The sequence below is a fragment of the Odocoileus virginianus genome, chromosome 33 (assembly GCF_023699985.2).
Source record: "Odocoileus virginianus isolate 20LAN1187 ecotype Illinois chromosome 33, Ovbor_1.2, whole genome shotgun sequence".
In the NCBI taxonomy this organism is placed as follows: domain Eukaryota; kingdom Metazoa; phylum Chordata; class Mammalia; order Artiodactyla; family Cervidae; genus Odocoileus; species Odocoileus virginianus.
Genome location: NC_069706.1, coordinates 7,272,994 through 7,297,546, shown reverse-complemented (window position 1 = coordinate 7,297,546; position 24,553 = coordinate 7,272,994). Strand labels below are relative to the sequence as shown.

At 53.7% G+C, this 24,553-nt stretch overlaps 1 protein-coding gene across 1 annotated transcript; it reads right to left on the bottom strand.

The window, feature by feature from the left end:
• Positions 1–5,637: 5,637 nt before the first annotated feature.
• METTL22 (methyltransferase 22, Kin17 lysine) lies at positions 5,638–23,881 on the bottom strand. The gene is made up of 11 exons (XM_020882073.2): positions 23,800–23,881; positions 19,590–19,732; positions 17,650–17,994; positions 14,304–14,344; positions 14,070–14,214; positions 10,249–10,320; positions 9,172–9,225; positions 8,211–8,291; positions 7,917–8,019; positions 6,890–7,058; positions 5,638–5,744 (listed from the first exon to the last, which is right to left on the bottom strand). Exons 2-11 carry the CDS (start codon positions 19,693–19,695, stop codon positions 5,667–5,669), a joined length of 1,194 nt encoding a protein of 397 aa, XP_020737732.2. The 5' UTR covers positions 19,696–19,732; positions 23,800–23,881; the 3' UTR covers positions 5,638–5,666.
• Positions 23,882–24,553: the final 672 nt, after the last annotated feature.

The window sequence follows — 24,553 nt, the reverse complement described above, 5'->3', positions numbered from 1 at the left end:
TGCCAGATTGTTTTGACGAGAAGAGTGTTTGTGAGGGGACAGAGGCCTGAGCATTTAGGGCTTCTTCCATCACCCAAGCCCACAGATATCTTTTTGGTCTGAGGGGGCTGACCTCACCCTTTGCGGTGTTATTTTTTAAGAAACATTTTATTTGTCTGTGCTGGGTATTTGTTGCAGCATGCTAGATCTTTAGTTAGGGCATGCAGACCCTTAGTTGTGGCATGTGAGATCTAAGCTCCCTGACCAGGGATCAAACCCAGCCCCCCTGCATTGGGAGTTCGAAGTCTTAGCCACTGGACCACCAGGGAAATCGCCTGTGGTTTTAACAGAGGGTTAAAATGCACAAAGCCAGCTGGTTGATTTCTCAGTCTGCTGGTAGAGAGACATTGTGTGTGTGCATGCTTAGTTGTTCAGCTGTGTTTGACTCTTTGCAACCCTTTGGACTGTAGTCTGTCAGGCTCCTTTGTCCATGGGATTCTCCAGGCAAGAATTCTGGAGTGGGTTGCTATGCCCTCCTCCAGGTGATCTTCCCGACCCAGGAATTGGAGAGAGAGAGTGAGAGTGAGAGAGACCGTAACATCACTTAAAAGTTCACAGATTTAAAAAAAGTTCGTGGATTTCAAAGCCACCAGTTGGCTGCCCCAGTGTTTCAGGGCAGAATCACTAATCAGGGTCCACAAGTCCTGATGGATGCCGGCTTTGAGGCACTGTACCACCATGCCAGATGGGAAACGGCTCAGAATGAGGAGCCTCTCCCAGGTTCTCGCTGGGACCAGGGGTGAACTGCTGCCTTCTTCCCTCATCTGTGGTTTGACCGCCTGCTCAGCACCTGAGCCCAGGTTTGACCCTGCAGTCATACTCCTGAGATCTAATACCACTCTTGTGTAGCCTTCTAGAAGGCTGCGGGCATTGCATGCATGGCATTGTCATCCCATCAGGAGACCAGTGCCGGGGCACCCCGGACAGCTGCTGCAGTTGAGCGCCCAGATGCCTAAGGGTCACCTTGACATAGAGACCAGCGAGCTGGGGCGCCTGTAAGGAGCTTAGTATCAGAGTCACAGAGGGCCAGGACTGGCATGCCAGCGCATGGTCAGCCCCACACATGAGGGTCTCACCACAGATGGGCAGACACGACATCCCACTTCAGCTCCACCCTGTATGACGGGGGTCCCCAACCTCCGGGATCTAATGCCTGATGATCTCAGGGGGAGCTGATGTAATCATAATAGAAATATAAAGTACACAATAAATGTCACGTACTTGATTCATCCCCAAACCATCTAAGCCCCCGCCCCTCGCCCACTACCTCACTCCGTGGAAAAATTGTGTTCCATGAAGCCCGTCCCTGGTGCCAAAAAGGTTGGGGGCCACTGTTACTGCAGGAGATACCTGGACCCCGAGATCGTTTCCCCAGGAAGCAGGTTCCCCTACCGGCGGTGTCGAGGGTGACTTGCCTGTTCCTCCTCTAAAGGCCACCCAACTCCTCCAAAGTGACTTTTGTGTATAACACGGAGCTGGGGATTTTAGCCAGGTCTGTTCAATGCGACTCTTCAGATTTGCTCTATGTCCAGCTATTGTGTCTGTTTTTCCCTGCTCCCGCCCACCCCCCCCACCCCCGGCTGCACTGCTCGGTTTTCAGGATCTTAGTTCCCCCACCAGGGACTGAACCCAGGTCATGGCAGTGAAAGCACGCAGTCCTAACCACTGGGCTGCCAGGGAATTCCCAGCACCCCTTTTACTGACACGGATAGGAAGAGACGGTTCTCGGTGATTCCAACCAGCAGGAGAAGATGACAATCAGACCAAATCATGCGGGCCACAGTGTACAAACAGAAAATGCTCCCACCCCAATGAGTCTGCATTGGGCCAATACCTGCCATCTAGTGAAAACCTCCCCGGTTCATCTTTTTAAAAAAATTTAAAGATATATATATTTAACTATTTATTCAACTGTGTCAGGCCTCAGTTGTGGCATGTGGAATTGTATCATATGGGAACAACTCTAGCGGTGGCGCTCAGGCTCAGTAGTTGTGGCATTTGGGCTTAGTTGCTCCAGGACATGAGGGATCTTAGTTTCCCGATCAGGGATCGAACGTGTGTCCCCTGCACTGCAAGGCGAATTCTCAGCCACTGGACCACCAGGGAAGTCCCCTGGTGCATCTTCCTGTGCTTATCTAATGTCGTCTTTGCAGTAACTCCATGAATATGGGGTCTTACCATCTTACAGATGAGGAAGCTGAGGCTCAGAGAGACTAGGTTGTTTGTCCAAGGTCACCTGGCTGGTCCATGGCAGAGCTAGGACTGAACCCAGATCTGCCCAACCCCAGAGTCTGTGCTCTCAACCAGGGATGACCTGTGGTCCCTTGACCAGAAGCACCAGCATCACCTGGGAGCCTGTTAAATTGCAACATGCAGCCCCACTTGGGACTGAGAAGCTGTGTCTGTCAAAACCCTGGGTGACTCGTATGCATAGAATTTGAGAAGTGCTGGGCCCGTATCATTCCTGTTTGTTAGTTTTACCAAATATTTCCCAGGCAGGCTTGAACCATCAAGTCCCCTCCCTGGGCTGTATATCTTCTGAAAATGTTAGAACATGTCCAAAAAAAATTGAGTCCAATGGCCTGGATTAATTCCCTACCCTAGTACAACATCTTGATGGTCTGATGATTCTGAAATATCACTGCCAAACAGGCACTTCCAGAAGCTCAAGCAAAGCTGTAAAACATGGTGATAAGGGTGCATTTTGACTCTGAGGAGTGAAAATCTGATGATGCTTTGAATTATAGTGAATCAAGATTAATTCCAGGCTCCACTTAGAGGAAGCTTTCAGGCCGAGTGGTTTGCACATAAAAGCATGTCCCCTGATGTACCAAGTGAAAGGCATGACAACTCTATCGCTTGGTGTCAATTACCTTGATAGGTTTGTCCCCGGGAGTGCTGGGAAAGTCACCGGTGGTACTGTTTTGAACACTTATTATTAATAAATCCTGTCTTTTTTTTCTTTTTTCTTTTTTAAATGGTGAAAGTCATTGTTGTCGCCAAGTCGTGTCTGACTCTTTGTGACCCCGTGGACTGCAGCACGTCGGGCCTCCCTGTCCCTCACCATCTCCTGGAGTTTGCCCAAGTTTATGTCCATTGAATCGGTGATGCCATCCAACCATCTCATCCTCTGTCACTCTCTTCTTCTGCCCTCAATCTTCCATAGCATTAGGGAGTCAGCTCTTCACATCAGATGGCCAAAGAATTGGAGCTTCAGCCTCAGCATCAGTCCTTCCAGTGAATAGTCAGGGTTGATTTCCTTTAGGATTGACTGGTTTGATTTCCTTGCAGTCCAAGGGACTCTCAAGAGTCTTCTCCAACTCCACAGTTCAAAAGCATCAATTATTTGGTGCTCTGTCTTCTTTGTGGTCCAACTCTCACATCTATACATGACTACCGGAAAGATTATAGTTTTGACTATATGGACCTTTGTCGGCAAAGTGAGTCTTTGCTTTTTAGGTTTGCCATAGCTTTCCTTTCAAGAAGCAATCATCTTCTGATTTCATGGCTGCAGTCACCATCTGCAGTGATTTTAGAGACCAAGAAGAGAGAATCTGTCACTGCTTCCAACTTTTCCCCTTCTATTCGCCATAAAGTGATGGGACTGGATGCCATGATCTTAGTTTTTTAAAGATTGAGTTTTAAGCTGGCCTTTTCACTCTCCTCTTTCACTTTCATCAAGAGGTTATTTCCTCTTCAAGTTACATATAGCTCCACTATATATTAAAATTATTTAAGTAGATAAATTAAGATTTTTAGTTGGAGTTTCAATATCACTCTTAAAAATTATTAGAATAGACAGAAAAGTAGGATATAGTAGACCTGAAAAGCATTGTGAACCAATTCAACATAATTAAGATTTATACAATTTTCACACAACAGTAGGATACAAATTCTATTCAAGTTCCCATAGACTATAAACCAGGAGACACTGGAACATATCCAGGGACATAAAACAAGGTGCAAAAACTTCACGGTCTAAAGGTATTGAAATGATACAGTCTTATCACTGTGGAATTACATCAGAAATCCATATTAAAATATAAATGAATCCTGTCTTGATCTGCTACTCTGCTTGATTATGGCAAGTCAATCAGGGAAGTTTTTTTTCTTTTTTACAAATTTAAATTTATTTTTTAATTTTAATTTTTAAAAACTCAAAACATTTTGTATTGGGGTACAGCCAATTAACAATCAGGGAAGTTTTTTGGTGTGTATAGTAACCTTGGAAAAGGGGAAGATCTCAGAGGCAAGGCTTCGCAAACCTCTGTGTTCACAAATCGCCCTGGGTCTTGTCGGAATGCAGGTCTGACTTGGGTCTGGGAACCACAATGGGGATGCGCGGAGAGCACAGGCCTGGGCTGGGAGCCTGACTCCGCCACATGGTAGTTGTGTGGTCGTGGGCAGGTTGCTTAACCTCTCTGAACTCCAGATTTCTCACATTTAAAATAGGGATCCTTCTGCCTCTCAAGGTCTTTGTAAGATTTAAAGATGGTGCGTGTACATCTCCTTCCACTCCTGGTGGGAAAGGCTGGGACTCATTCTCCTGCATTGCCTTCACGGCAGGTTCAACCGAGGCCTATTTTCTTTCCTAAAGTAGCTGATCCTCTTCTTCCAGGTCACGGTTTCTCTGCCTCGGCACCACTACCATTTTCGGGCTAGATTGTTCTTTGCTGTGGGGGCTGTCCTGCGGTATGGGATGTTGAGCAGCCTCCTTGGCTGGGGGCACCCATCTCCCCGAGGTGTGACAACCCAAAATGTTTCCAAACTTAGCCAAATGCCCCTGAAAGCAAGAGCACCCACAACTGAAAAACACCACTCTAAGTGACAATTCCTCCAAACAATTAATTCCATAAAATGTACTGAGCCCCTGCTCTGGGCCAGGGTCAGACGTCAGGAATGGATTGGTGTGTGAGACAAACATGTCCCTGACTTCATGGAGACTTTTCCCATTCAAAAGCCTTAGTCTTCTTAACCATTAAATGGGTCTAACCAGGCTGCTGACTTACTAGAGTAGAGTGGTTGGGAAAAGAAAATGAATTGAGATTGGAGAAGCCTGGCCCAGTGTGTCAGGATAGAAATGGGACCTGTGCTTGGGGGGCGGCGACGTGGGCAGGGGTGGCTGGGCTGGAGCAGGAGGGGCACTGGGGTGGGGCTGTGCTCACCCTGGGGAGCAGGGTAAAGCGTGCAGGAGCATCGAGGGGGTGCGGGGAGGGGAGCACAGGGACGGACGGTAGGACTCGAACTGGAAAGCAGGAGAGAGAAGGAGGGAGAGAGGTGGTGGGAGGAGCGGAGGTGAGGCCCAGGGAAGCGGGTTAAAGACCAGACAGACAGACAGACACCAGTGCCGGTGACACACGGTGGAGAGAAGGGAGGGGGGACCAGCCCAGGCTGAGGAAGGAAAACGCCCACGAGGCAGCTGGCTGGGGAGGCTGGACCCTGGGCAGCCTGGGGGACCAGAGGAGTAGCTTTTACGTCTGCTCCAAACACCCCTGATTTTGGTTATGAAGAGTTAAAACCATATTGGGTCAGAGAAGATCCATTTACCATATTTTTTAAATGATAAAAAGTCAATGATAAAATTCTCAAGCACATGACTTTGTGAGCTTTCAATTTTATTAGAAATGTCACGAGAACGGTCGAGAAGCTGTGTCTACAGACACGATGGGCTCTGTTATTGGTTCCACAAAGATCTTCCAGAGTTCCTGCAGCAAACGGAGGGACGGATTCCCAGGTGAGCAAACAAGACTTTAGTTTCACAAAGGGGTGTAAATTGACAAAAGAGAAGCCCCAACAAGAGGTGAACACTGGGCAGCGTGGAAGCTACTTGGAGAACAGGCGGGCCCTCTGACGGCTCGGGCTCTTCCGTGGAGGAGCTGCGTGCTGAGTCCTGGCACGGATCTGAGAGGCTGAGGCTGCCCCGTGGTCTAAGGGACGAGGATGGCAGCAGGTCACACAGCTCCTGCTTCTGGGAGCAGCGCGCCCAGCGCTGCGCTTGCTGGTGGGACAGAACGAGGGGGAGCCAGGCCTGGTCTCCATAGGCCCAGAGAAAGGGCGGCTGCAGACAAGGGGCCGAGGGAACGAAAGCCCTTGGGACTTCTATGAATTCAGCTCCTGGGCATTTTAAGGAATTTTAAAGGGGATTTTAGACTTCCCAAATTTCCCCCCAGTGCTGGTTTTAAAACTGAAATAGGAAGTGATGTGCCTGTAGGGTTAACCCTGGCTTCCCTGGTAAAGAATCCGCCTCCTGTGTGGGAGACCTGGGTTCGATCCCTGGGTCAGGAAGATCCGCTGGAGAAGGGAAAGGCTACCCACTGCAGGACTCTGGCCTGGAGAATCCCAAGGACAGAGAAGCCTGGTGGGCTACAGTCCATGGGGTCACACAGAGTCGGACACGACTGAGCGACCGAGCACACACTGCTGCCATTTCCTGGGAATTCACCTTGCCTGGGCTGGGGGGCAGCCAGCACCTGGCGCCTGTCATCAGGGTGACCGCTCAGAGGCCCACATGAGAGGACCCCGCCTGCCAGTTAGAAGGGCCCAGGGCCATCAGACCCACCCCCCACAGCCGGCGAGGCCATACACTTTCACAGTGAAGAGTGGCCGTCGGCCCAACCAAACGCCCCCTCCCCGCCTGCCGGCTTCCCCCGGAGTCCGCACTGCCCGCGTGGAAAGGACGTGCCCTAAAGCCGGGTGACCATTCATTGCGCCAGACCAGGAGGGCCCAGCGCAGCGATGAGCCGCTAGAGCTCGGGCCGGGCCCAACCAGGACGCTGGCTCATCGCCTCCTGCGCCTGCGGCCCGCGGCCTCGCCCAGAGCCGGCAGCCCGGCGCCGGCGTGTGCACCTACCAGCTGCTGGATGCGGTCGTACACCAGGAGCTGCGGGAACGAGGCGTCCACCGGCTCCACCGCGAAGCGCAGGCGCCCGCCAGCCAGCCCCTCCAGCCGCCGCAGCCACGTGCGGAAGTGGTCGTAGGCCTCGCACGTGACGTCCAGGTGCCTCAGCGTGAAGTTCAGCCTATGCAAAACCAGAGAGAGTGCGGCCATCACCCCCGGGGCTTTCGGTCCCTCCCGTCCTCCGGACTTTAAGCGAGCGCCTCCGCGTGCTGAGCAGGAAGCCTTGGAGGAGGGTCAGTGACCACCTCCACTCACCCCCGCAGGACGGGGCTCAGAGGGGAGGGGCAGGTGTCAAGTTCAAACCAAGTGATCAGGTCCACGAGGTGCCACAGGTCCCGGGGACCAAGCAGGTGGGCGTCCTGGGCCTCATTGTGTAAAAGCTGCCGGAGCAGCCGTGCCCGACTGGATGGCTCTGTGCCCGCCCGAGATCGCTGCCACAGGGCCGGTTCTAGAAGCTGAGCTGCTGGGTCGGTCAGTCTGCTCGGGTTTGATTTTTGCTATCGATTCTAAACTGCCTTCAGGAGAGCTGTGGGCTAGCTTATGAATTAGAGGAAAATGTGTGTAGCCGGCCCCGCGCTGCGTCTACCGTGAGGGTCACTCCCGCAAAGGGAGCCCTAGCATCTCGGGACCTCCTGGGGGAAGCGCCCTGAAGGGGCTGTGAGTGCAATCGGGGAGGACAGGGGCACGGGGCACAGACAGGGAGAGCCTTGGTGAACGCTGCGGCCATGCATCTGGGCTCCGGGGTGGCCACTGCCCAGCGGGGCCTGGACGGGTCCCCAGAGCTCCAGCCCCCTGAAGTCTCAGCCTCCTCCCCGTGGCTGTGTGATGGGGGCGGCGGCGCCTGTACACATGCTGCTGAGTGGGGGTCACACGAGGCTGTGTGTGTCAGGGACAGCAGGCGCTGGATGAGGAAGGGACAAGGACGACACGGATGGACGCATATGGCAGGCGAGGGTGGCCTGGCCCGCGCGGAGCTCACCTCTTCTCCACCGAGAGGATGGCGGTGCAGGCGTTCTTGAGCTTGTGGGCCAGTCGGGAGAGGGTTTTAAACACAGCATCAGTTAGGTCGTCATCATAAAACACTGAGGGGAAGAAAACAGGCAAACGTCAGGGAGGAGGATCCCTTAGCGGATCCCAAGGACCCCGGGACGGAACCTGTATGGACGTGATCAGTCGCAGCTCAGAAGGAAAGCAGCAGGAGCCGTGGCGCGGGAGGCCAGCCCTGAGGACCACCCCCCGAGGACCACGTGTGGTGAGGCAGAGGCGCCCTCACCTTCGGCCGCCAGCAGGATGGTGGTGTTGCCGTACAGGTGGGAGATGTCCTCCTCGGACCAGCTGAAGGGGGCCTCGGGGTCTGTGGAAGCGGAAGCACACCATGGGCTCAGCCCTTGCTCTGCGGGCCACCAGTTCTCACTGGACTGCAGTAAGCTTTAGGAGAAGAAGCCGGGGCGGGTGAGGGGGCACAGTGGGCACCACCAGGCAGCCCTGAATCCCAGCAGGAGCTTCTGCCGGGCCTGCCTCAGCCACGAGGGGCCGGACCTGCTGCCTCGGCCGGCAGCCTGAACAGAACAGGGGCTGCCCCTCCGTCCTCGGCACTCCTGGCCCCGTGGACTTGCTGTGTGACCTGAGAAAAGCGCTTCACCTCTCTGGGCTGCGGTGCTCATGCTAGGATGGGCCTGACAGGCTTCCCTCACAGGACTGTCAGGGGGACCGAGGGACCTCAAGTGCACTGGGCGCACGCAACAATGGTTTTCCTCACCCCACGTCTGGCAGGAAAAGTTCTTGTACCAAGAAAAAGAGCAAGGGTGTGAGTGTGAATTAGTCTGTACAAGAAACTTAAAAAGCAAAATTTAGCAATCTCCCCCGCCCAGCGGACCCTGAACCCCGAGCCGACTCCTGCAGGCAAATGGTCTCAGCCCTGGAGTCCCACAGGCTTGGGTTCACACCTTGCCCGGCCAGTACCTGTGGCCCTGGGCAAGCACTGAACCTCTCTGAGCACCCGTCTTCCCGCGCAACCCAGGGACTACAGGACAGATGGGACAGTGATGCGGTGAGTCCGAACGACAGGACGAGCGTGGGACGCCTGGCATGGGCAGCACGGAGGGCAGCTGTCGCTCATCGGCCAGTGGACACAGGGCCCGGCTGGTCAGCCGAGGCCACAGGGCGCACGGCCTCGAGGCGGCCCGAGGAGCCCCGCAGGAAGGAACAGGGACCCGAGCGAGGCGGCCACGCACCCGTGCAGAGGTTGTCTCTCAGCCAGTCCAGCTCCTTGACCTTGACCACACCGCCTGCAAAACAGATGCAAGCGCAGCTCCCCAAACTCAGCACAGTGAGGGAAGGCGAGCCTCACACTTCACCTCACGGGCCACCCGTCCCACTATTTTTTTTTTTTTTTGGTCATGTTGTGTGGCTTGTGGTATTTTGGTTTCCTGACCGAGGACTGAATTTGGGGCCCCAAGCAGTGGAAGCATGGAATAGTAGCCACTGGACCATCAGGGAAGTCCCCCATCCCATGCTTTTCATGTTAAGCGTCAGGCCTGGTGCTGGCCCAGGGAGCAGTCTTATGAGGCACGTCCCTGTCCCAGGAGACCAGTGGGCAGCAGATGCTGATATGAAAAGGACATGCTTCCAGACCAAGTCTCCAGCCAGGCCAGGATGTCTGGAGTGGAGGTAGGGTAGGGACTGCCAATGGGCAGAGACCAGACTGCACAGGATCCAGATGACCAAACAAGCTGGGTCTCTGCTCCAAGAACAAAGGGCAATCTCGGAAGGGTCTGAAGCCTGTGGGACCGGCTGACCCTGTCCGAGTCTGGGAAATGCCCCTGGCTGTGTGAGGGAGGGGTGTGCACAGGCGGCGCCTCCATCAGCAGCATCCTCTTTTGGGTGGTCAGGCCGATGGGGCAGGGGGCACCCCGGGCCGAAGGAAGGGCATGTGAGGTGAGTCTGTGGCTCTCTGGGCACAGGGCTGGATGGTGCAGCTGTCAGGAAAGGGGGCAGGAGCCAGAGGAGGAGCTTAGACTCTGCCCCTGGAAGATGCTCAGAGGGGAGGGAAGCGGTCAGACAAGGAGCTGGGGAGACCTGGCGGAGGCCCCATGGCCTGCGGGGAGGAGAGGGCGGAGGTGGGCGCAGTGGAGGCGTGGGCAGAGAGGAGGAAGGACAGAGCCATCACACAGCTGCAGGGCCACGAGGCCAGGATGTCTGCTCCCTCCTGTCTGGGGGGAAACTGCCGCCCGGTGCCCCGGTTCTGGGTGTCTGGACCACCTGCCAGACAGAGGAGCCCCCTTCCCGGGCGGGGACCCAGCAGGCCTCACCTCCAGAGGCGAGCAGGTGGCTGTTGAGGGCGATGTTTCGCTGGCACATGGCCAAGAGGTCTGCACCGACATCTGGGGAGACAGAGAGCAGCCATGAAGCACCGGCCCTTCACCTCCGTGCTCCCGCCTGCAGAACTCTGCCCACGGCCCGGCGGCAGAGACGTGCAAAATGGAAACCGACGTTCCTCCTGCGTGTTTCATGCCAAAATGAAGTATGTTCACCTTAAGGCTCCTTCTCACGATCTCTTCCTTAGAGAAAATTGTCCTCGTGGGCAGACTCTGCATTCCAGAGAGGAGGAATGAGAGCTCCCAGCATCTTCAGAGCTCATGAAACATGCATGTGCTTCCCGAGTCCACCCTTGACCTTTCTAACGACCCTGAGCTGGCCTCACGGTCCTGTCACAGACGAAGTGGCCGGGGCCGAGTCATGTGGTTGGGTGGAGCCAGGGCTGGGAGTAGAACCCAAGTACCTCTAGAGCACGGGCTCAGTAGCTGTGCTGCCCGGGGCTTAGCTGCTCTGCGCCACGTGGGATCTTCCCAGACCAGGGATCAAACCCGTGTCCCCGGCACTGGCAGGATCCTTAGCGGATCCTTAGACCATCAGGAAAGTCTGCACCCAAGCATCTCTGACTCCAAATCGAGGCTCGCTCTTTGACGCCACCAAAGATGGATGAGCCAGGAGGGCATCTGGATGTGACTGGTGGGGACAGAGCAGCGTCAGGCGGGCTGACAGCCACGCCCCGGGGTTTGACTCACTGTCGCCACCATCGCATCTCCCCACCCGCCTGCTGCTCTGACCAGGCAGGGGTTCCTGCCACTTGAGTAGAACTGAGCTGTAGCTCAGTGAGCCCTGGAAGGGGGCCAGGGCGGTGCTTTGCCAAAATTAACTTTTCAATCAGGAGAGCAAGCATGTGGAGTGCACGGGAAGCCTTGTGAATGGCTTTCCTTGACCATGGAGCACCCCCCGCCGTCCCCCCACCCCCAGACCTCCCTGGGACTGGCCCACTGTCTCTACCCAGGGACCATGCAGAGCCCGGGGGTGGTAGGAGTGGGGGTGGCGGGAAGCCCTGTCCCTGCTGCTGGGGCTCTGGGAACAGAACACTGAGGGATGTTCCTGGCAGCACAGGGCTGGGTCAGCAGTTTTTAAGCCTTTATGGTATTTTTGTCAGAAGATCTCGTGTTGGATTCTAATGTGCCAAGCAGATTCGAGAGGGGCAGTGCTGGCTGAGTGGGGGTGGGAGACCCGGAGCCTGGGGCTGCCTCTGCCCTTCATCCCTCAGTTGGCCCTGAGGGGGCTCCCCGGGTGACTGTGGGCCAGCCTCCTGACCTCAGCCCCTCCCGTTTGGAAAGAGGGGATGCTGACAGGCTGTCTGGGGTCGCTGTGAGCTTGCAGGTGCTGGCGCTCACGAAAAGGCCTTACTAACTGTAATATGCTGCCTGCAGGCACGCGGTCTCAAGGGGAAGATAAACACTAACAGATGAGATGCTGGTGTCAGGCTCCAGGCGTGAGCACAGCCCTTGGGTGCTGCTTGGTGGCCTGACTCTGTGAAGTTCACTGGCCATTTACACCAACTGTCCAGGAGCCACAGAGTGGCCTTGCTGCAGACTCCTGACCAGCGGCTGACACAGGGTATCTGAGCAGGACGCCTGCCTCCCAGGCTTCCCCTTTCTCAGCTCAGATGCAAAAGACGGGCGCCATGGAAACATAAACTAAGAATCTGGTGAAACACAAAGCGTGTCAGCAGACACCACTTTCTGCCTAGCGGCTATTAAAGATTTAAAAAAGAACAACATTAATAATAATCGCCTGCTGAGATCCTACTTTCTTACAAACTGGGAGACTGTCCCCGAGGAAGCACCCCGGTCAAGTCTGGAGTGTAGCTGGAGGTACTGCCCTGTGTCAGTTTGCGGCTGTGACCCCTGATGTCATCATGGGAGGAGTTGGGGGGAGGGTGCACGGCACTTTCTGTGCTGTTCTGGCAACTTCTGGGTGAATCTAATACTATTTCAAAATAAAGCTTTTAAAAAGCAATCATTAAGTACATTAACAAGTAAGTACAGGCTTCCCTGGTGGCTCAGATGGTAAAGACTCTGCCTGCAATGCAGGAGACCCAGGTTTGTTCCCTGGGTTGGGAAGATCCCCTGGAAGAAGGCACGGCAACCCACTCCAGTATTCTTGTCTGGAGAATTCCATGGACAGCGGAGCCTGGAGTAGAAGCCTATAGTCCATGGGGTGGCAGAGTTGGACACGACTGAGTGACTAACACACTAACATCAAAAGCTTAAGAAAGGTCCCACTCACTTCCAGGAATCTGGTTTAAGGATCATCAACTGAAGAGGCACAAAGGTATTGGTTGCAGTGCAAAAGAAAAACAAAAAACAAAACAAATCAAAACCAAACCATACCACATGAAAACAGCCAAAATGTCCAGCAACAGGAGAATGGTTTAAAAAAAAAAAGAGAGAAAGAGAAAAGGGATGAAATACTGCTTGATCATTAAAAGTTAATTTTTAAAAATTAATTTATTTATTTTAATTGGAGGATAATTACTTTACAATATTGTAGTGGTTTTGGCCATACATTGACATGAATCAGCCATTAAGTTATTTACCAATAACTTAATGACAATGGAAAATGTGCTTCCTATTTTCTGACATTTTTGACAGGATAAGGCACCGAATATATGTAGTTTGATCTAAGTTATTTGGGAGCATGTACACACAAAGGAAAAGATTGTAAAAAATAATTTAAAAAATTATTAAAAAATAGACTCTGAAGCTTCCCGCATACAGCGACTTGATGTGTTTCATTCACCCCAGGTTTCCCATGTCTGGCATGCAGTTACCTGCACACTGTTGACACTATCTGGGGATTGTGAAATTATGAGGAAATTTATTTGCTGTTCTACAAATTGTCCAAGAGAGTAGGCAAGATTTCTATAATCAGGAAAAAAATAATAAACTGTCTTTAATAAACTGTCTTTAAGCCTGTGGTGTTGCAGGAGACTCTTGAGAGTCCCTTGGACTGCAAGGAGATCCAACCAGTCCATCCTAAAGGAGATCAGTCCTGGGTGTTCATTGGAAGGAGTGACGCTGAAACTGAAACTCCAATACTTTGGCCACCTGAATGTGAAGAACTGACTCATTTGAAAAGACCTTGATGCTGGGAAAGATTGAAGGCAGGAGAAGGGGACGACAGAGGATGAGATGGTTGGATGGTATCACGGACTCAATGAACATGAGTTTGGGTAAGCTCCGGGAGTTGGTGAAGGACAGGCAGGCCTGGCGTGCTGTTCATGGGATCGCAAAGAGTTGGACACGACTGAGCGACTGAACTGAAGCCTTTACTAAGTCACTTCAGTCATAGCCAACTCTGCAACTGTAGCCCGCCAGGCTCCTCTGCCCATGGGATTCTCCAGGCAAGAATACTGGAGTGGGTTGCCAGTCCTTCCTCCAGGGGATCTTCCTGACCCAGGGATTGAACCTGTGTCTCTTATGTCTCCTGCATTGACAGGTGGATTCTTTACCACCAGTGCCACCTGGGAAGCCCATCTTTAAGCCTTATTAGAGGTACATTCTTCCTGATTTCTGAGATGGTTACTTTCTTGAGGGGGTGTGAGCAGAGGTACCAGCCAAGCTGCTGGTCCTGAACCTGCTGGAGTCGCTGGGAAAACACAGAGGGTGGAGAAAACCAGCCAGGGAGAAGGGCAGAATCAAGAGCTGCCAAGGTCGGATTCCCAGTCTCCCTCCCTCTTTTATCCAGTCAGCACACCCTTTGTGAAGAAAAAGCTCTCCCGTAGCCTGTGATGGCGGGGCATTACCTGTACAATACACGGTCTGTGCCACGGTGGCTGCGATGATGCTGGCCAGCCCGGTGCCCGCCCCGAGTTCCAGCACCGTGCGACCCTGGAAGAGGTCTCGCTGGAACAGGATGTAGTCTGCCAGGAGCAGGGCACCCCGCCACACCTGGAGGGGAGAGGGGGCAGGAACGGCGGGTGACCTAAGGCTCTCAAGAGACCCTGCAGGGTCGCGGGGAGAGGATGGGACCTACCCACCTGCTTGCCAACATCCTCCAGGGGGGTGGCCATGGTGTGCTCTGGACAGGGTGGAAACCAAGAGAGAAAGGGCGACCGTGAAAACAGGGATGGACAGGACAGCGACGGGGTGCGGGGGAGGTGGCCGACATGGTGGGACAGGGGCTGGAGGCTGGCGTTCTAAACAGCAGCAGCAAAACAGGTCACGCGGCAGTCCGCTAGCCTCCAGGGCAGGAGGAGTACTCCTTTCCTTCAGATCACTGAAGCCTGGACTCAAGTCCAGACTGCGGCCGGGACACTCCGGTCACAAGAGGACTCGGCCCAACTTAACCACCAACACACACCCCACACTCCACTTGAAGTGTTTTCAAACACAGGACACAATCTAGTGCCGGTTAGTGGCGTTGGGATGGAGCACAGAACTATGAGGTCAAGAAGAGTGACGGAAAACATTTTTCCTGTTAAAGAACCGGCTCTCACATCTTTAAGTGAGATGGTGACGGCCAGCAAATCAAACACCAGGACACACGCACAGCAGGGCAGCCTGGCTCACATCAAACCCCAGCTCACGCCAAGCCAGGAGCAGGGAGCAGGGCTGGGAGAAGAAACAGCAAGGCTGAAGGGGCGAGTGTGTGTGAGAAGAGGCCTTCCCGGGGGGCTCTCTTCTCCAGCTGCCTTGGACCTTTAGTCCAAAGACCGCATCGCACCTCCTCCCCAGTCTCTGCGGCCCCTGCACTGTCCCTGGCCCACTGTCCCCGCCGTGACTCGGGTCCCCCTGCAGAGGGGCCTCATCCCATCTTTCTTTGCCTCCTTCCACTCTGCATGGCCTAGCTGGGGGCACCCTCCCACAGGGATCTCGGTAGTCTGAGCCTGGTCTTTTTTCCCAGAGGTCCCGTGGACTGAAGTTTTGCCTCTGGCTGCATTTAAGGGGTGCCTGGCTTCCCTTGAGCGAGAACGTGGACTGAGCTCACAGACCTGAGGGTGACCCAGGCTCAGTCACAGGTCTGGCTGGTGGCATGAGTCACCAACCTCAGCACCAGAGCCATGAGTTGCTCCTTCACAAGATGCAGAAATAATATCGTCTCATTTGTGGGCTCAAAGGCCTCCCTAACCAGGGTCAAGGGTGCCTCATGGGAAAGCCAGTTTACACTTAAACAATCCCAGTGGCCTCGTAAGAGCATAAAAGCCCAGCCTGAGGAACTTTCATGTGTGCTCAGTAGCTCAGTTGCATCCAAATCTTTGTGACCCCATGAACTGTAGCCCTCCAGGCTCCTCTGTCCATGGGATTTTCCGGGCAAGAATACTGAAGTGGGTTGCCATTTCCTCCTCCAGGGTATCTTCCTGATCCAGGGATCAAACCCAAGCCTCCTGCATTGGCAGGCAGATTCTTTACCTCCGAGCCACCCGGGAAGCCCCATGAGAAACCCCAGGGTTAGCAAAGGGGATGAGGCAAATAGTCTCAAGTGTCTGAGGGGTGACCGGCCCGTCAGGACAGCCTCCAGGCCTGTGGGAACCCAGACTCTCCTCCTCAGCTACCTCCCTCCTGCGCACTCAGATTGGTCCCCAGGAATGAAGCTGACGGCAACTCATGTTTATTGAGCACCTACTATGTGCCAGGCACTGTACTAAGCTCTATGTGGGCCAGCTCCCTCTGTTCCTTACAACCAGGGGAGGTTACACTCATTTCACAGAAAAGGAGACTGAGCTCTGAGGTTAAAGTACTGGTGTGAGTCTCAGACCAATGGAAAAGGCAAGTGACTTGAGATCCGACAGCCCAAGTTCCAGCCCTGCCTCTTCTGTGTTCTCTTTGGGTTTCAGTTCTTTATCTATAAAATGGGGGAAATGCTCATAATTTACTTGAAACCTTGTGTCTGTGAATTCCTGGCTGGTCCACGAGTAAGCGTTAAGATTTTTGACAACAGAACTTTCCAATGTTCTGGTCACACGACGTGGGCAGACAGAGCCGGTGAGGTACGACACCGCCGGTGAGAGTCAAGGCTCTGCACTGACTAGCTGAGTGACGTGGGCAAGTTCCTCAACCTCTCTGAGCCTCAGCTCCCTCCTCTGGGAAATGGGAATACTCATCCCTGGGAGGGCCACAGGGACTAGAGACAATCCACAGGAAACAGAGAAGGGGCCCCGCCGGTGATCTAGAACCAGCTGGCCGAGGAGCAGCAGGCACTTGGTCACTGTGTGCTGGGCCGCTGACCAGGCTGCTACCAATCAGAGTGGCTGTTCTGTTAGGGTTTTTGAGACAGTCCAGTGGACCCCATGCCCCTGACCTGGGCCAGTATTGAGGGAGGCCTTTACCTGGGACCTCAGGCACCACCTGGATTCTAGATCTCAATGAACAGATTCAAATCAGAGCTCCTCCCTGCAGATGAGAGGGGCAGGGGTGGCCGGAGACGGTCCGCATGGGTTCAGAACCTCCCTCACTGGCCCCAAACTGCACAGCCTTGAGCCTGTCACGTCCTCATCTGAACCACGCCCTAGAGGGCCTGTGAAGACCACTGAGGTGATGAAGATGGACATCACAACACAACAGGTGCCTCGTCACTGCTGGCTTACTTCCTGCCCTGGCTGCTTTCCACCCCTGGCATTTCCGGAGATCAAAATCCCTGCTCCGCCAATGCCCTCTGCCCTGACCCCGGGCAGGTGTGGATGTTCTGGGCCCTGCCTGAGGGCCTGCTGAGACCCCCTCCCGCCCCGCGCCCCCAGCTTCTAGCTCCCACCCCCCGGGCCATCTGACTGGCCCACTTGCTCCTCCAGGTTGACTATGGACCTACTTCCCTCTCTGTCTTCCTCTGCCCCGATCCAGCTCTGGAATCTGCCAGGGCTCCCTGCTGCCCACCCCCGCTGGCCCAGTCTTCCAGCGACAACCCCGACCCACAGCCGGGCAGCCGTGTGGGCTCAGGATGCTGAGGCAGGTGGCAGCGGCAAGGCTTCTGGAACAGCTGACTGCCGAGCTGGGACTCGCACTACAACAACCGGGAACGTGTCAGCCAGGGAAGCAGCGGCGGGGCAGGCCCTCCGGGACGGAGATTCGCTCCAGCAGAGGTGAGCAGGTGAGGAAGCGCATGGAAGCTAAGAGGGTGGGCGGTGTGGGAACCGAGGCTGGGGAGGTGGGCCGAGCGAAGCGGAGCTCGCGGGCTGTGTCCTGAGGGCAGCGGGAGCCAGTGAGGAGTCTGGAGGAGGAGGGGGATCTGACCACGTTTTGGCACGCTCCCCGGCAGGCTCCAGTGTCCGTGCTCAGGTTCCGCTGACCCAGCCCGCCCTGCGATGCCTGGACCGGCCAGCGCTCAGGGGGCCGTGTGCCCTGACCCACCGTGGTGCTGCCCTGGTGGCAGGTGAGCAGCCCTTTATTTACCTATTTTGATGACGTTGTAGGGGCTGCTCTCTGGGGCTTCGTCTTCCAGGATGTCGTCTTCCTCCTGCGTTAGGATCATGGGATGTACCTTGTCTCTCGGAGGCCCTGGTGGCTCGGAGGCAGAGGCAGCCCGGGGTCTTCTTACGACGTCCAAGTCCCCGTCCTCGTCCAGCTGAGCTGCCAACCCTTCTGGGGTGGTGGTGTCGGCCCCCGCCTGGAGGGAGGCCCCCACGTGGCTGCAGACAGTGCCGGCGGGAGGGGTCCCCTCTGTGTGATCGCTACCCTCGGCCCCTGAGTCAGTCTGAGAGTCTCGGTCCCACAGAAGCTTGAACTGGGACAGGAAGACTGAAAGCGAAACATACAGAGTATTTCTACACTGTCTCCTTTCCTATTTCCTTTCCTCAATTTCCACCTGGAAAGAATTTTAAAGGCTGGGTGGGGTGGGGAGAGGCGGGGAGGCAGATAAGGTCCTACCGCATAGCAGAGGGAACGATGTTCACTGTCACATAATAAACCACAGTGGAAAAGAAAAGGGCCAGGTGCAGACATCGTGACGGCAGCAGAAAAGGCCCGTGCGATTCGGCTGTGAAACTGTGGTCTCAGAGCAGCCACGTTCTGACCTACACTGCAGGCACTCAGCTCACGTGCTCTCATTTACTCCTCACAGCAGCCATGAACACAACAGTGTTGCTCCATTTTACAGACGTGGAAACTGAGGCTCAAAAGTTAAGTGAGCTGACCAAGGTTACACAGCTGTGGGTGTGGCTGAGGCAGGATCCAAATCCAGTCTCCCCGACCCCTGGGCCACTGCCCTCCTTGCCACACTGTCCTGCCTTGAGGTCTGGAGGCTGGGACACGGATGCCGAGGTCCTCACCACCTGGGGCCCAGAGAGTCACCGGGACAAGTTTCAGTAAGAGTACGGTGCCAGGCTGGAGGTAGGGGGTGCCAGGACTTGAGTGGACAGTCCCGGGCCAGTCCTCTGTGCCCCTGCTGTCTGACCCCCTGGGCCAAGTAGCTCATCTGTTCTGAACCAGTTTCCTGAATCCTGGAATCCAAACGGGGACAGGAGGGAAAGGGAGAGTAACTAATCACGACAGAAAAATAAGCAAGCACAGGGTGACAGGAGCTGGGGAGGGTGGCCAGGGAGGTCCCGGGAGGGGAGAATGTTCTGGGCAGAGTGAAGAGCAGGCGCAAAGGTGCTCAGAGAGGAAGGTGTGTGCCTGGTGTGAGGGACAGAAAGGACCCAGAAGTGGCTGCTGGGCATTGATGGCAGGCGAGAGAGGTGTGGACACTTGGGCAGGGGCCAGGCTGAGCCTCAAAGGCCAAGGTGAGGACTCTGGTTTCGTTCTGAGAGCACGGGAAGCCACTGGAGGGTCTGAATCTGGGCAGTGGTGTGATCTGCATTTTTCATAAGATCCCCTGGGGCACTTCCTTGGTGATCCAGCAGCTAAGATTCTGCACTATGAGTGCAGAGGGTCCTGGTTCGATCCCTGGTCAGGGAACTAGGTCCCGCATGCAGCAGAGAAGAGCAAAGATCCTGTGTGCTGCAACTTAGACTGGTGCAGTAAAATGATTAAATAAAAATAAATATTAAAAAGAAAGAAAGAAAAGATCCCTTGGGCTAGAGGAGTTGGGGAGGGTGTGTGGGAAGAAACCAGGGGGCCCTGGTGGGAGGAGTCAGCCTGGGAGAGGGCCACGTCTCCCCGACTGGTCTGTGGATTCCCCGAGGGCAGAGTTCAGCCCATCCCCTCCACTTTCCCAGCATCGCATCCGGCCTGGCACATGGCAGGGGCTCGGGGAAGGGTGGGGAGGTGGCTTGCCCTGTGAGACAGGGGCTCCTAAGAAGTGCTGCGAGGGTTAAGTCAGACAAGCCAGTCCTCCCCATCCTTTCTGTGAGAATGCAGAAAACACAGTGGGCTCCTGGGCTGCGGTAGCTTACCCGGCTGCCCCATGCCGTTCAGCCGCACCATGAGGCGCCGCTGGTTCGGGGTGTACAGGTGGACGTCTGACAGCACAGTGTCACTTCTGAAGGTGATCTCGTCCATGGCGGGCGCGGGAGCTGGTGACCATGGACGGCAGCACCTGAGGGGCGAGAGCAAGTCCTCAGACAGCAGGTCCTGGGGGGAGCGGTGTGAGTGACCCACCCTGGGGGCAGAGCGTTCCAGGTCACCCTGGAAAAAAGGCTTCTCTTTTCAGTCCTCTCGTAATCCTGCAGGTAAACGTTTCAGAGCCCTGCTGAGATAATAAACAGAGCTGTTACTCTGTTTAGCACTGTGTTGACTTTCATAGTAAGTAACCTTTTATATGTGGCAAGGGATCCAAATTTCCATTTACACTGAAAACAGTTTTCCTACCCTTTTTATTTTTTCCAACCTTTTTGTTATGAAGAATTTCAAATACTAGCAAATTGAGGGCACAGTGTAATGAACAGCCATATACCCACTGCTTAGATTCAATGATCATGCACACTGTCGTACGTGATCCATCTATCTAGGTTTTTTTTTCTCCCCTGAACTGAGCACCTTCCAGACATCATGACATTTTAACTCTATAATTCTTCAGCATCTGTCTGTCTCGTAAGAACATGCTCCTGCATAACCAAAAGACCATTAGCAGACCTAAGATAGCTAACAATTCCTTTATATCATTTAAAACCCAGTTCATGGTCAGTTTTCTCCATTAGTCACCCAATTTGTCTCTGGCCGCTAGTTTTTCTTAAAACAGTATTTAATCACAATTTACACGTCACATTGAGTAGTTTTTTCCCTATAATCGTCTCTCTTCCCAGAAATTGACTCCAGCTGCCCACATATCATTTGTTTTAAAATCTTCTTTTTAAACTTTAAAAAAAGTGAGTGGATTTAAAGCAAAATCAACTAAAGGAAACTTTGTACAGGTGATATATAGGTTTTGAAGAATTATGAAGGTGACCCAACAACTAAAATTTGGAAAACCATGCTGGAGGCAAAGTGGCTAAAAACAGGAAGGCTTGGACTATGGAAGACAGTATGGAGATTCCTTAAAAAACTAGAAATAAAACCACCATATGATCCAGCAATCCCACTCCTAGGCATATACCCTTAGGAAACCAAAACTGAAAAAGACACACGTACCCCAATGTTCACTGCAGCACTATTTACAATAGCTAGAACATGCAGGTAACCTAGATGTCCAACGACAGATGAATGGATAAAGAAGTTGTGGTACATATATACAATGGAATACTACTCAGCCATAAAAATGAACACATTTGAGTCAGTTCTAATGAGGTGGATGAACCTAGAGCCTATTACACAGTGAAGTAAGTCAGGAAAAAAAAATATTATATGCTAATGCATATATATGGAATCTAGAAAGATGGTAGAGATGAAATTATTTGCAGGGCAGCAATGGAGACACAGACATAGAGAACAGACTTATGGACACGGGGAGGGTGGGGAGGGGAGGAAGGAGAGGGTGGGATGTATAGAGAGCTAACATGGAAACTTATATTACCATATGTAAAACAGACAGCCAATGGGAATCTGCTGTATGATGCAGGGAACTCAAACTGGGGCTCGGGAACAACTTAGAGGAGTGGGGTGGGGAGGAAGGTGGGAGGGAGCTTCAAGAGGGAGGGGACATAAGTACACTTGTGGCTGATTCATGTTGATGTTTGGCAGAAACCAACATACACACACAAAAATAAACTTTTCTAAAATGTGGGAAAAACAAAACAAAACAGAAAGGCTTGGGACTTCCCTGGCAGTCCAGAGGTTAAGACTCTGCACTTCTAATGAAGGGGGTGAGTTTGATCCCCGGTCAGGGAACTAAGATCCCACACGCCATTAGGCATGGCCAAAAAAAAAAAAAAAAAGACACAAAAACAGGAAGGCTCTTCCTCCATCAAATGTTCCACCTCATCAAAAAGCATCAAAGAGCAGCAGCATGTGGACAGAGCCTAGGGCTGTGATGCTGGGCAGAGCAGGTGTTAAAGCTTGTCTCCAAGCTCCTCACTGTGACCCTGAGAAAATCACTTCACCTCTCTGGACCAGTTTCTTCAGCTACATTCTCAGCTTGCGGGGTTGAGGGCAGCAGGATGTGGAGGGTGTGTGTCATGCACTGAGCAGAGTCCTTGGTACACAGCAATTGTAAATAAACCCCAAAATTTTCTTGACATGGGGTTGGTTTCAGGTGTTTGACACAAACCTGCCACAATCCCTGATCCCCTAACAGGAACTACTCCTGTCTGGGTAGATGTGTGCACTAGCAGTGTGCCCCACGAATATCATGAAACCTCTTGGGCCTCCATTCCTTCAATTGGAAAATGGGATCGTCATAAGCCACCACGGTCTATAATCTGAGTCCACATAACTGGAGTTCCTACATTTAAGCACTTGCCACGGGGAAGCAAAAGTACCAACACAAACGTTTACTGTAAAAGAGTTACTCCACGCTGGCTTTTGTATCTGACACGATAAACCTGCACAAAGTTAGTGGGTTGTGAGGTGAAGCTGTGAATCTGATAAATGGATGCAAGATTTCATGGTGTAGAAAGTGATGGAGGAGAAATGCTGGGGGTGGGTGGGAGGGGAGGGTTGTTGCCTCACAGGCAAAAGCCCTCAAACAATGAGGACTGGAAAAATTAGGATGGATCCATGAAGAGGATCCACTCTAAACACAGTGTAGGCCAACCATGACCAATCATTTTAAAGGCAAATTTGGCTCCCTGAGGACTAAAAGATGTAACACTGCACTTATACATCAATACTTTTAAATATAGACAAAAAAATAAGCTCCTTTAACCTGCAGTTGAAATTTCTCCCGTCCAAGTGCCAAACAGACCCAACCCTGCTTAGCTTCTGAGATCAGACAAGATTGGGCACTTTCAGGTGGTACGATCTAGATTCCTTGAAATTTCTATTTTGAAAACCAACCTGCCCTGGCCTACCAGGAAACACACCCTACAATGAAGTACTAGGTAAAGGGGATTCCCTTTAAGGGGCTTTTCCTAGAACCAGATCTCTGGGAATTACGGGGGCACCTTGGACCCGTCTCAGGGTCTACATGAGCATTAAACGAGACAATGATCACTTTCAGAGTTCAAGACATAGTAAGTGCTCAACTTCCCCGGTGCCTCAGCTGGTAAAGAACCTGCCTGCCAGTGCAGGAGAGGCAAGAGAGAGGGTTTGATCCCTGGGTCAGGAAGATCCCCTAGAGAAGGGAATGGCTACCCACTCCAGTATTCTTGCCTGAAGAAATACAAGGACAGAGGAACCTGGCGGGGCTACAGTCCACGGGGTTGCAAAGAGTTAAGACAGGACTGAGTGACTCTCACTTTCACTTTCATCATTATAGCATTGATAAGAATAATTATTAAAGGATGTGCTGGAAGATGGGAAAAGGCAATAGTCAGTATCTCTACTTAGGAACAGCTGACTCATGGTCTTGGTCTGTGAATACTGGGGTTGGATGGGCTTCAGTCCCCTCTCCTGACTGGGGAGGTGGGAAAGGACACCCCAACTGCAGATAGGACCTCCGCCCCCTCCTTCGTGCTGCAGATTCATCTCACAGGAGTTGCTGACAAGTGTCCTTGGTTCTTCTAGGCTATGGGGGCCAGACGCCGACGCTGTCATCCTAACCCTGTCAAGGGTGCCCGCTAAAAGCAGTTTGCCGGGATCTGGGGGGTTGGAACACCTGCCTGCCTCCCAGGCTCTCTCTCTGCCAGGTGTCACCTAGTCATCAACGACCGGGAACTGGGCGCGATTCCGGAGCCGAGGCCCAGGGCTGGGGAGCTGAGACTTGGCCCCGGTCACGGCGCGGGTCAGAGTCAGGGGCTCCACGGTCCTTGGTCGTTAGGGCTCTTCGTTCCCTCTGTCACGCCGCGTCTGAGGACTCCAGCCGGCGGGCTACGCATGCCCTCTCAACCAGGAGTCACAGCTCGGGCATCGTCGTCCCTTCCTAATCCGAAACCCAGGGGGCTGCTTGGACCCCAGACGGAAACCCACAGGCAGGCAGGGACTCCTCCCCCCAACATCCTCGCTTAGGGAAACTGAGGCTGAGTGGCTTAGGCTTCAAGTCCGTGTGGGAGCTCGCGCTTCAAGGCCAGATTCGGTGCCGGAAGGCCACCTGCATCGTTCCCCTTGCCGCCGCTCCTCCAAAGGGCTTACCCGCCGCCTGCCGCAACCCGAAGTGCCCCCAGAGCTTCTCACCACTGCGCTCAGGCGGCCGCCATGGCGGGGCGGCCTGCGCAGGCGCGGCCCCACCCTCGGCGCGTACGATTTCCTTGCGTCGCTTCGTGGCCACGCCCACCAGCCGAATCGCGCTTGGGCGCCAGTGTTGCTGTCAGGGGCAGCCCGGAAGAAGCTCGTTTCTCGCCTGCACAGGTTTGCTGTCACCTGCCCGGGTTTGGCGAGATGGTGGCTGGCCTGGGTTGGATGCGAGTGAGGGAGCCGTGACATAACTCGCTCAAGGTCACCCAGCTAAGTGGTGAGGCTTGGATTCGAACCGGAGAATACGGCTCTAGAGCCTCGCTGTTAACCTAGAACTGCTGCTAAGTCGCTACAGTTGTGTCCGACTCTGTGCGACCCCATAGACCGCAGCCCACCAGGCTCCTCTGTCCCTGAGATTCTCCAGGCAAGAATACTGGAGTGGGTTGCCATTTTCTTCTCCAGTGCAAGCATGCATGCTAAGTCGCTTCAGTCGTGTCCGACTCTGTGCGACCCCATAGATGGCAGCCCACCAGGCTCCTCAGTCAGCAGGATTCTCTAGGCAAGAAACCTATGCTAGGTATTTGTTAATTATTGTTATCCTGCTGTTCAGTTCAGTTCAGTCACTCAGTCGTGTCCAACTCTTTGCGACCCCATGGACTGCAGCACGCCAGGCCTCCCTGTCCATCACCAACTCCCGGAGTTTACCCAAACT

What these genes read in the sequence shown, in the direction of transcription:
- METTL22 (XM_020882073.2), bottom strand. Translation starts at nt 19,695, where the DNA reads ATGGACGAGATCACCTTCAGAAGTGACACTGTGCTGTCAGACGTCCAC. An exon ending in GAACGGCATGGGGCAGCCGG is followed by an intron (nt 17,995 to 19,589) that starts GTAAGCTACCGC and finishes TTTCGCTTTCAG; the next exon opens with TCTTCCTGTCCCAGTTCAAG. An exon ending in ATCCTCTCGGTGGAGAAGAG is followed by an intron (nt 7,059 to 7,916) that starts GTGAGCTCCGCG and finishes GGTTTTGCATAG; the next exon opens with GCTGAACTTCACGCTGAGGC.